Source organism: Chrysochloris asiatica, unplaced genomic scaffold (assembly GCF_000296735.1).
Source record: "Chrysochloris asiatica unplaced genomic scaffold, ChrAsi1.0 scaffold00130, whole genome shotgun sequence".
Classification (NCBI taxonomy): Eukaryota; Metazoa; Chordata; class Mammalia; order Afrosoricida; family Chrysochloridae; genus Chrysochloris; species Chrysochloris asiatica.
In genome coordinates, this window is record NW_006408648.1 from 709,511 (window position 1) to 721,538 (window position 12,028).

At 40.2% G+C, this 12,028-nt stretch overlaps 1 protein-coding gene across 1 annotated transcript in view; it reads left to right on the forward strand.

The window, feature by feature from the left end:
- The window catches only part of CASR (calcium-sensing receptor), a 58,611-nt gene that overhangs the window by 7,366 nt on the left and 39,217 nt on the right, over nt 1–12,028 (forward strand). The window contains exon 3 of the mRNA XM_006869420.1: nt 5,707–6,588. Coding sequence (XP_006869482.1) covers nt 5,707–6,588 — 882 coding nt within the window. The remainder of the gene's footprint in view (nt 1–5,706; nt 6,589–12,028) is intronic.

Below are 12,028 nucleotides of genomic sequence, written 5' to 3' on the forward strand. Positions count from 1 at the left end.
CGTTTGAACTACAAGGTCAGTAGTTCCAGTTCACCAGCTGCTCCTCGGAAATCCTATACAGGGTCGCTATGTTGTTGTTGTTAAGTGCCATCGAGTCAGTTCCGACCCATAGCGACCCTGTACAGGGTTTCTGAGGCTGTTAATCTTTTCCGGAGCAGAAAGCCTCATCTTTCTTCCGCAGAGTGGCTGGTAGTTTCGAACTGCTGGCCTTAAGCTTCGCAGCCCAATTCGTAACCACTACACTACAAGAGCACCTTGCAGGCTTTGACAAATGTGTACTATTTCTCATATTTCCCATTACTATATTATACTGAACAGCTGCACTACCCTTAAAAACAAAACCAAAAACCCATTCATCATCTATTTAACTCTTCCCTCCCCCACCACGCCTACCCATGGAAACCTGTTTACCTTTAGTTTTGGCTGTTCCAGAATATTCTATCATTGAAGTCATATAGTATGCAGCTTTTTCAGGCTGCTTGTTACACTGTAATATGTATTTAAGAGTCATCCCTTTTAATCACGGTTTGATAGCTCATTTCTTTTTATCACTCATTAATATTTTATTGGATTCTTTTACTTTGGTAATGAATTCCATTACTTTAGTAATGGTATTCTATGATCTTTCTCTGTCTTTATTAGACACCATATGTAAATCCTGTCTCTCAAACCCAAAATATGTGTCCATCCGAGTCCCCTAAAAGTCTCTGCTTCTCTAAAAAAGTTAGCTCAGAGGGAAGCAAAGCATATTTTCTTACAAATCAGGAACTTAATAAACCATTGTCTTACACATTCTTGAAATGCTGAATACTGGAGTCCTGGTGTGGCACTATAGGATAAGCCACCAACTGCTTCTTGGAAATCTTATTCATGGTCGTTATGATTTGGAACCTACTCCATAGCATTTCACAATAACAACCCTGAAGAAGCTCAACTGTGATGGGGAGATGGTTGCGTTTTCAGATACTAACAGTTCACTGAAACAAGAGCTTTAATAAATATTTGCTTAAAGTTAAAAAAGAAAAAGAACAGCAAACGCTATATAAACCGATTCTATAAACTGATTTTCTCCTTAATGCTATAGAACAAGAGGTTTTTGTATGTTAATATTTATAGATCTCTGACATCATTTTATTGTAGTGCAAAGTTGGAAACAACCTAAATGTCTGTGGATGATCAGTTCAATCATGATATACCCTTTAAATCAAATTTTAAATTAAATTATAAATCACACTTTAAATGTTTTTTTTCAATGTTTAATACTTTAAAGTTATAAGAGTACCTCGGATATATTCACATTTTTATGTAGGGGGTCTCTATTTCCCTGGTGATAGACGCTATCCCTTTATATACTAGTGACTTTTGAGAAAGTCTCATCATTTCCCGAATCCTTATTTCAGGGAATTAAAGGTGTTTCCCATGGGGAAGCCCTGGCTTGTAACTCCTGCACCAAAGTGATCTGACAAAGCCCGCATTAGTAAATGTATAGGGCAAAGTGCAAATATGCATGTTTTAAATTAAGCATTTCATACAGTAAGATGGGATTGCTTAATCTATTTTGAAGTATTTTAAAGACGCAGTTAAAGTAAGTTGCTGTGACCTATGGCCAGGAAGCTTAAGATGTCATTGTCCTCAAGTAAACAAAGACCATAAAGAAGAGATTTTAAATTCTTTGTAGTTTGGATGGAGGATAAAGTTAAGTTGAATGTGAGTTATAAAAGTACTAAGAAGGTGCCTACAATGATTGCCAGTCAAAACAATGTAAGTTCATATACAATCTTGACTGCATGTTAGAATCCCATAGAGTGTTCTAAAACTACTGATGTCTGGGTCCTACCTCCTACGCACAAGAGTTTCTGGTTTAATGGTTCTGAGATGCAGCCAGGGCAAAGGGAGTTTTGAAAGCTCCCTGGTCACATTTAACACACAGCCTGAGCTGGGACATTTCCGAGAAGACGCAGAGGTTCAGTGTATTTCTTATGCCAGTCACGCCACCATGTGGGCAGAACAAGCAGACCAGCTAGAATAAAGCGCTTAGAACAGTTTTCTGAATCATTCATGAAAGTCTCCCCTTACTTTACAAAAATTTTTTAAACAATGGTATTTGCTATACTTTTCTAGTTTATTTGACTTTTAAAAAATAAACAGTATAAATACATTCTTAAAGAGAACATTCCTGTAAGGAATTTTTTTAAAAATTTTTATCCCTTTAAAACTCCTTTTGATCCACTTTTCTAAAGCAAATAATGATGGATTTACAGAATGCCCAGGTCAGACTTGAATTTGCCAAATCCTGATTCAGAAGCCTGCAGTTTAAGTCTGCTAACAGAGCTTTCTAAGAAAAATAACATCTAAACAAATTACCTAAAATGTTTTCTGTGAGGTTTATTTACTCAAATTGTTTGAATGGTATATGACTATGCATATTTTCACCAAACTAAAAAAAAGTATTTAATTTACCCACTTACCTCATAAACTGTTGTACAGTACAAAGGTACTTATTCTGATAAGAGAGGGGAAAAAAGTCAATTTCATATTACAACTTCTAAAAATCACAGCTTTTGTCAGAAAAGTAATGCCTGTCTTTAACAAAGATCCGTTTCTTTCATTGACCAAGGTCTTTTATATGTTTAATGTAGAAACTATGCTTTCATAAGAAGGAACATATGGGAAATGTTCATTTTTAAAACACTGAACATGTCAATATAACTGTTTCAAATGAACATTCTTAAACAGGCGGTCTATTCCCCCACATTTCTTCAAATCACTTTTCATAAGAAGCTTTAAAATTCTAGAAAACTAGGGAGCAAGCAAGGGATACTAAACATGTCTTTACTACCTAGAAGAAATTCCATTAATTTAGTAAAAATGTTTTGGCTTTGGCTCTTCAGAAGGAATGGTCCAATAACTTGGAACCTTCTAACGGGTGAGCCATAATATTTGGAAGTGCTACAAAGTGGTCAGAGCAGTGCCAAGATATTGACCTGTCCAGCTCTGTGTTGGCTAGGTAGGGCCAGGGGGGATCTGAGCATCCCCTACCAGTGCTGATCAGCCACTTCCATTCAATCGGGCAGTAGGAAAGCCACTGGGGCTGCTCTGAAGAACCTTGGTGGTTGGTGGTTAGGTGTCATGGAGTCGGTTCCGACTCATAGCGACCCTGCACAGAGTTTCCAAGGCTGTAAATCTCTTTACGGGAGCAGTAAGCCTCATCTTTCTCCCATGGAACAGCTGGTAGTTTTTGAACTGCTGACCTTGCGGTTCACAGTCCGATTCGTAACCACTATGGTACTAGAGCTCCTTAGGTCCATAAAACCAAACCAGCTGTTGTCAAGTCAGTTGTGACTCGTGATGATCACACAGGGGTCAGACTAGAACTGAGCTCCAGTGGGTTCTGAAGTAGATCACCAGGCCTTTCTTCTGAGGAACCTCTGGATGGATTAGAGCCTTCAACTTTTCAGTTAGTAGCCATGTGCATTAGCAATTACCTGGGGACTCCCTCATAACTCTAACCAATAACCAGTTGTCACTGAGTCAAGTCCAACTCATGGCGTCACCATATGTCAGAGTAGCACAGTGCTGCATAGGGTTTCCAGTGGCGAATTCTGGGGAGTAGATAACCCTAGTGCTTCTGGGTAGACCTGAACTTCCAACCTTTTGGGTAACAAGTCAACTCATTACTGTTTCTATCACACAAGACTCTTCATCACCCTAAAGGAACCTGATTCCACCCAGAGGTAGGTTAAACCTGTTGCTTTCAAGTCAGTTCTAACTTGTTGTTGTTGTTGTGTGCCATCTAGTCAGTTGATACGCATAGGTTTTCTGAGAGTGACTGGTGGACTTGAACCTCTGACCTTGCAATTGTGGTCTAGTATTTATCTTACAATGCCACACCAAGGTTCATACATAGTGACACTATGGCACAGAGTTAGAACTGGCCACATGAGGTTCCCAATGCTGAAGTCTGTATGGGGAGTTCTGGTGTGGCGCTGTTAAGATTAGCACTGGACTGCAAGGTCAGTTTGAAAAACAAGATTAATGGTTCAAATGCACCAGCCGCTCCTCGGAAACCCTATATAGGATCGGTATGACTCAGAACTGACTCTATGGCACTTAACAATAACAATCTTTATGGAAACAGAGTGTCAAATCTTTCTTCCACAGAGCAGCTGGTAGCTTCAAACTGCCAACCTTCTGGTTAGCAGCTGAGCACTTAACCACTACACTATCAGGAGTCCTTAGAAATAGTTGGTTGATGTTGATAAATTGCTGTCAAGTCAATTCTGATTCATTAGAACCCTGTAAAGAATTTCTGAGACTATAAATCTTTATGGGAGCAGAAAGCCTCCTCTCTCTCCCACTGAGCAACTGGTGGGTTCAAACTACCAACCTTGTGGTTAGCAGCCCAGTGTTTATCCTATAGTACCACCAGCGCTATAGGTTGTTGTTGTAAAGTGCCGTCAAGTCAGTTCTGACTCATAGCGACACAGTATAGGGTTTCCAAAGAGCAGCTGGTGTGCTTGAACCACTAACCTTGCAGTCCAGCACATTAACCTGTGCAGAAGCTAAAAACACTCAAATTAGATCCTGGGCCCAACAAGCAGACAGTATGTATATGAAGATATTATATCCAATGAGGCAGCACTGAAGACCAATTAGAAGAAAATACAGACCAGTTCATGAAGACTGTCCTCAAAAGGATAAAGTAGAGGCTACTGCTGTTGGGCTAAGGAGCTCTGGTAGCATAGTGGCTACGAATTGGGCTGCGAACCACAAGGTCAGCAGTTTGAAACTACCAGCTGTTCTGCAGGAGAAAGATGAGGCTTTCTGCTCCCGTAAAGATTTACAGCCTTGGAAACCCTGTACAGGGTCACTATGAGTCGGAACCAACTCCATAGCACATAACAACAACTGTTATTGGGCTGGTTTTATGTTCAAATCCATGTTTGAATATAACACTGGGAAGAGAATCTAAAGAGCTCACATATGTAAGCACATATGAGAGGATTCCCTAGGATTTAAGTAATCCTTTACTCCTTTTATGAGGGAGCTTCAAAACGTTTGGGGGGAAATTCCATTACCTTTTAATTCCATTTTTCCATGAAGTTTTTGAACCCGTCCCCCACCCTTCACATAGTATATAACAGCTACTTGGATTTCTTGAGTCAGGCACTTATACACATATTTCATTATTTAATATTCATGACAGGACTGCAAGGCAAGTATTAATTATTATACAGAGAAGAAAAATGAGGTTTAATTGGTCAGGTTGATTATTCAAGGTCAGTTACCTTATAAATTTCAGAACTGGGATTCAATCTCAGGTTTGTTCTGCTTTTAAAGTACAGCAGTTTCCCTCCTTGCATAACTGCCTCCTTACGGTAATGTTCAGAGAAAGGATGCGCTTCTTCCCGGTATTACCAACACACATGTCCACAATGTGTGGAGCTTCTTATGATTCATGATAGAAACTTAATCTGTTCTTGTCCCTTCCCAAATCATTCATGAGGAATTAGAATGCCTCCTGATAGACCTACAGGTGCTTGGGTGCTCACCCTATAGTGGAACGGACTCTGGTGGTTCTCACTTTTTTTATCTGGTCTGCAGTGAACAGCCTGTCCATTAGAAGCCATGTCCACAACAGCCCCAAGGCTCACCTGGACGCCTCATTCCCACACTCATTCATTCTCTGTTGTTGCTTTTTTCCAGGTCAGCTATGCCTCCTCTAGCCGACTCCTCAGCAACAAGAATCAGTTCAAGTCTTTTCTCCGTACCATTCCCAATGATGAACACCAAGCCACTGCTATGGCAGACATTATTGAGTATTTCCGTTGGAATTGGGTGGGCACAATTGCAGCTGATGATGACTATGGCCGGCCAGGAATTGAGAAGTTTCGAGAGGAGGCTGAGGAGAGGGATATCTGCATTGACTTCAGTGAACTCATCTCCCAGTATTCTGATAAAAAAGAAATCCAACAGGTAGTGGAGGTGATCCAGAATTCCACGGCCAAAGTCATCGTCGTTTTCTCCAGTGGCCCAGACCTCGAGCCCCTCATCAAGGAGATCGTCAGACGCAATATCACGGGCAGGATCTGGCTGGCCAGTGAAGCCTGGGCCAGCTCCTCATTGATAGCCATGCCTGAGTACTTCCATGTGATTGGAGGCACCATTGGATTTGCTTTGAAGGCAGGGCAGATACCAGGCTTCCGAGAATTCTTACAGAAAGTGCATCCCAGGAAGTCTGTCCACAATGGTTTTGCCAAGGAGTTTTGGGAAGAAACATTTAACTGCCACCTCCAAGAAGGTGCTAAAGGACCCTTACCTATGGACCCTTTACTCAGAGATCACAAAGAAGGTAGCAGATTGAGCAACAGCTCCACTGCCTTCCGACCTCTCTGTACAGGGGATGAGAACATCAGCAGTGTTGAAACCCCATACATGGATTATACACATTTACGGATATCCTACAATGTATACCTGGCGGTCTATTCCATTGCTCATGCCCTACAAGATATATATACCTGCTTACCTGGGAGAGGACTTTTCACCAATGGTTCCTGTGCAGACATCAAGAAAGTTGAAGCTTGGCAGGTAAGTTCTTCACTCAGATAGCAGTTCTATAGGTAATGAAGCCGAGTCCTCGAGTGGTACAGACAGTTAATGTGTTTGGCTGCTAATTGAAAGATTGGAGACTTGAGTCCATCCAGAAGTGTCTCAGAAGAAAATACTGGTGATATATTCCCAAAAAGTCAGCCAGTCAAAATCCTATGGAGCACAGTTCTACTGTGATACTCTTCAGGTCACCATGAGTCAGTCAGCTTTGACTGAAAAGTAAACTGGACTGATCCAGGCAAGAAAGATAAAACAGTTACCTCAAAAATGTAGTAAATGAATTTTTTATATCCTAATGTATCTAATTGTAGTTTCTAATTCACATTATCTTTTTAAATATCTGAGGAACTAACTTCTATAAAAGATAGTAATTTCATTTCATTCTCTATTTAAAGGCCTAGCTGAACTTTTCTTCAGTCCATTGGTTCAGAGTATTTAAAATATGCCCCTAAAGGTTTTCTAATGCCCTAGAACATATTCAGTGTTGAATAGAATATTTTTGTAATTCCTAAATTAAAGATATTTCTCCCTTGAGAGTAACAAGTATCTGTTGAGTACCAATTACATGCCATACACAAAAGAACATAAAGCTAGTATAATTGTGTTTAGTCTCTACTCACAATTTGTGCTGGGCCATCCAAAAAGGCCAACTAAGTACAAGCTTGTTTTGTTAAGTGTTGTGGAGTCAGTTCTGACTCATAGCAACCCTGTATAGTGTTTCCAAGGAGTAACTGGTGGGTTTGAACCACCACTGTGAGGTCCAGTGCTTTATCCTACAGTGCCACACCAATCCAACCTTGTTGTTAAGTGCCCTCGAGTCGATTCAACTCATAGCAACCCTAGTACAAACTCCTTGTTGTTGTTAAGTGCCATTGAGTTGGTTCCAACTCATAGCAACCCTGTATAGGGTTTCCAAGGAGCAGCTGGTGAGCTTGAACTGCTGACCTTATGGTTTTCAGTCCAGTGCTGATCTTACAGAACCACACCAGGAGTCCTATTTTGCCCGTGGCTGTGTGCCGTGGAGTCAATTCTGACTCAAATGACCCTGTACAGGGTTTTTGAGGCTATAAATCTTTACAGGAGCAGAACACCTCATCTTTCTCCTGTGGAACAGCTGGTAGTTTCAAACTGCTAACTTTGTGGTTCACAGCCCAATTCGTAACCACTACGCTACCAGAGCTCCTTATTTTGCCCATAGAATCCTTCAAAATCACAAGTCAAGGCTTGAGGTTTTTCCCTCAGTTCTTTCAACTTGAGAAATGCTGAGACAGTACATTCTTCCCTTTTAGTTTTCTAACTCCAGGTCTTTGCACATATAATATTTCACTTTGTCTTCTTGTGCTGTCCTTGGAAATTTTCTGTTCAGCTCATTTCGTTTATCAAGTTTTCCAATTGCGTTAGCTTCCCTACTCTCAAGTGCAAGATTCATAGTCTCTTCTGACATCCACTTTGGTCTTTCCTTTTTTTCCCTATCTTTTTAATGACATTAACCTTTTGTCATGTATAATGTTCTTGATGTCATCCCACAACTTTTCTGGTCTCTGATCATTAGTGTCCAGTGCATCAAATCTGTTCATGAGATGATCTCTAAATTCAGGTGGAATACACTCACGGTCATATTTTGGCTCTTGTGGACTAGTTTTACTTTTCTTCTGCTTTAGCTTAAGCTTGCACATCAGCAATTCGTGGTCTATTCCACAGCTGGCCTCTGACCTTGTTTTGAATGATGACATTGATCTTCTTCATCATGTCTTCCCAAAGACATAGTTTGATTCTTGTGTATTCCATCTGGTGGGGTCCAGGTGTATAGTCACCTTTGATGTTGTTGAAAAAAAACGGTATTTACGATGAATAAGTCACAAGTCTTGCAAATTTTTATCATGTGATCTCCAGCATCATTTCTATAATGAAGGCTATATTTTCCAACTGCAGATCCTTCTTCTTTGTTCCCAACTTTCACATTTCAATCACCAGTCACGTCAATGTGTCTTAATTGCATGTTTGATCAACCTCAGACTGAAGAAATTGGTAGAATTATTTCATTTCATCATTGCTGGCTTCAGTGGTTGGTGTGTGAATTTGAATAATAGTGGTATTAACTGGTCTTTCTTGTAGATGTAGGAATATTATCCTATCACAGATAGCATTGTGCTTCAAGGTAGATCTTGAAATGTTCTTTTTGATGACATTATTGTTATACTTGTCATTCCCAGCATAGTAAAGTATATGATTGTCTGATTCAAAGTGGCCAATACCAGTTCATTTCAACACACTAATGTCTAGGATATCAATCATTATATTTCCATTTCATTTTTGACAGTTTCCAGTTTTCCTAGATTCATACTTTGTACTTCCCACTTTACTGCTATTAATGGATGTCTGCAGTTGTTTCTTCTCTTTTTGAGTTATGCCGCATCAGCAAATGAAGGTCCCCAAACCTTAACTCTATCCACATTTAAGGTCAACCTTATTTTAAGGAGGCTTTACAACCCGAGGAGCTCATATTCTGGTTCTCCTACTATTCATAAGGTTTTCAGTGGCTAACTATTCAGAAGTGGCCTGCCTGTTTTTCATCCTAGTCTGTCTTAGCCTGTAAGTTCTGCTGAAACCTGTCCACCATGGTGACTCTGCTGGCATTTAAAATACCTGTTACATAGCTTCCTGCATCACAGCAACACAGAAGCCACCACAATACTGCAAACTGACAGGTGGGTAGTGACAATAACATCACAGAAGTGAGCATTTACAACATGTAGGATAATTAGATCAGAGCTAATCACATCAGATCCCATTATGGGTGATTGCATCATAGTACATCTCATCATGCAGGTGATAACTGTCTTATGTGCCAAACCACCGAGAATCCTGGCCTAGCCAACTTGACACAAAACCTTAACTATCACAGATGGGGAAAAGAGATTTCCAGTGGATCATTCTGGCCAATTCTCTCTACTGACTCCTCTAGCAGACAAGGAAGTAAATCCAGATGGGCAAGACTAGTGCTCAGGCCTATGAGAAAGAAGCCAAGAGTTATGTTATAGTCCTGATTGAAACTTTCAGCTGCATGCAACAGAAAACCCAAACCAAACTGGCTTAAACAGAAAAAGGAAATTTAATGGCTCATGATACTGGCAATTTCAGAAGTATTCCAGATCTAACCAGGTACTTCCATCTCCATCTCTTTGTTCCTTGTTCTTTCGCTTTGGCTTTGTTTTCAGCCTCTGTAGCAGCTTTCAGCTCATAACCTCCTTACTGTTTGTTCATCAGTATTAAAAGGGGAGTTCTTCCCAAAAACTGCAGTAAAAGTCCCCAAAATCATGCTGATTGGCTGATCCTGGCCAAGTGCCCATCCTAGAACCAATCACTGTATGCATGATACTCAGTTCTCTGATTCTAAGACTGGGTCATATGCTCCTCTCTGAAGCTAGGAGTAGAGTCCTCCCAAACAAAGGAAAATGTAATGGAAGTAAAACAGCTAAAACAAATTTCCACTACATAGACACTTCCATGTAAAGATGTTTCCTCCTGACTCACACCTAGTCTGGCACAATGCACCAGGGAAGGAGACCATCAAAAATTGGTTCCAGAGCTCTAGGGAAGACTGACATGTGGCTTTGGCCAGAGTGTTCTATATGCCTGCTCTAAGTGTCTCCTTTGATCCCTAGGAATCAAGATTGTTGAGTGGACATTCTGGAATTTAAGATTTTGGCCATGTCTCTTTCAGGAGATTGGAACAGTAATTATTCACTCTATTTAGACCTACAGGGTAATCCATCACCTACACAATTTAGTCCAAATATCTTAGATTGGAATTCCAAGACTGCCATCTGTCAATTCTTCTCTTATAAACCAAACTACTTGGTGCTCCCCACAGATCTCTTATTAGTTTTTGGCACAGAATCTTTGCTTAGACTATGTCCCACACCTCTGGGGCAGTTTTTGTCTGCCTTAAACATTTCACTATCTAAGGAGCCCTTGGAAGGCACAAATAGTTAAGTACTTGGTGACTAACCGAAATGTTAGTGATTGAAAAATAACACGGAGACCATGTCAGACCTCCTCTGGATTCAAAAGGGAGATAGCTGTTGTTGTTAGGTGCCATTGAGTCAGTACTGACTCATAGCGACCCTATGCACAACGGAATGAAACACTGCCTGGTCCTGAGTCAACCTTGAATCATTGCTACATTTGAGCCCATCACTGCCGCCACTGTGCTAATCCATCTTGTTGGGAGTCTTCCTCTTTTTCTCTGACCCTCCAATTTACCAATTATGATGTCCTTCTCCAGGGATTGGCCCCTCCTGACAGTATGTCCAAAGTATAAGAGACAAAGTCTGGCCATCCTGGCTTCCAAAGAGCATTCTGACTGTACTTCTTCCAACACAGATTGCTTTGTTCTTTTGGCAGTCCACTTTAAATATTCTCCTCCAACACCATAACTCAAATGCATCAATTCTATGGTCTTCCTTATTTATTGTCCTACGTTAGCATATATATGAGGTTATTGAAAATACCATGGCTTGATTCAGACACACCTTCATCCTCAAACTGACATATTTGCTCTTGAACACTTTAAGGAGGTCTTGTTCACCAGATTTGCTTAATGTCGTTCTTGACTGTTACTTCCCTAAGTGATGATAGTTGATCTAAGCAAAATGAAGTCTTTGATAACTTCAATCTTTTCTCCATTTATATGGACGTTATTTATTGGTCTGGTGGTGAGGATTTTTGTTTTCTTTACATTGAGCTGCAGCCTATATCTAAGGCTTTGGTTTTTGATCTTCATCAGTATTTTAAGTCCTCTTTGCTTTCAGAACACAAGATTGTTTCATCTGCGTATCACAGGTAGTTCATAAGTCTTCCTCCAATCCTGATGCTACATTTTTCCTCATGTAATTCAGCTTTTTGGATTATTTGTTCAGCCTACAAATTGAATAGGTATGGTGAAAGAACACAGTCCTGTCGCACACCTTTCCTAATTTAAACCATTCAGTGTTCCCTTTGTTCTATTAGAACAACTGCCTCTTGGTCTATGTACAGGTTCCTCTTGAGCACAATTAAGTGTTCCAAAATCTATTCTTCAGATGATCTTTAAATTCAGGTGGGATATGTTCAAGGTCATATTTTCCTTTTCATGTGCTTGTTTTAATTTTCATTTCTCTGCAGTGTTGTCCATAGCTTGTTATGATCCACATTTTGAAAGCCTTTGCATGGTCAATAAAGCACAGATAAACATCTTTCTGGTATTTTTTGCTTTCAGCCAAGATCAATCTAAAGTCAGCAATGATATCCTTTGTTCAACATCCACTTCTGAATCCAGCGTGAACCTCTGGAAGTTCTTTGACAATGTATGGTTAACAAAATTTTACTTGCATGCGATATTAATGATATCATCCAATGATTTCTGCATTCCATTGGG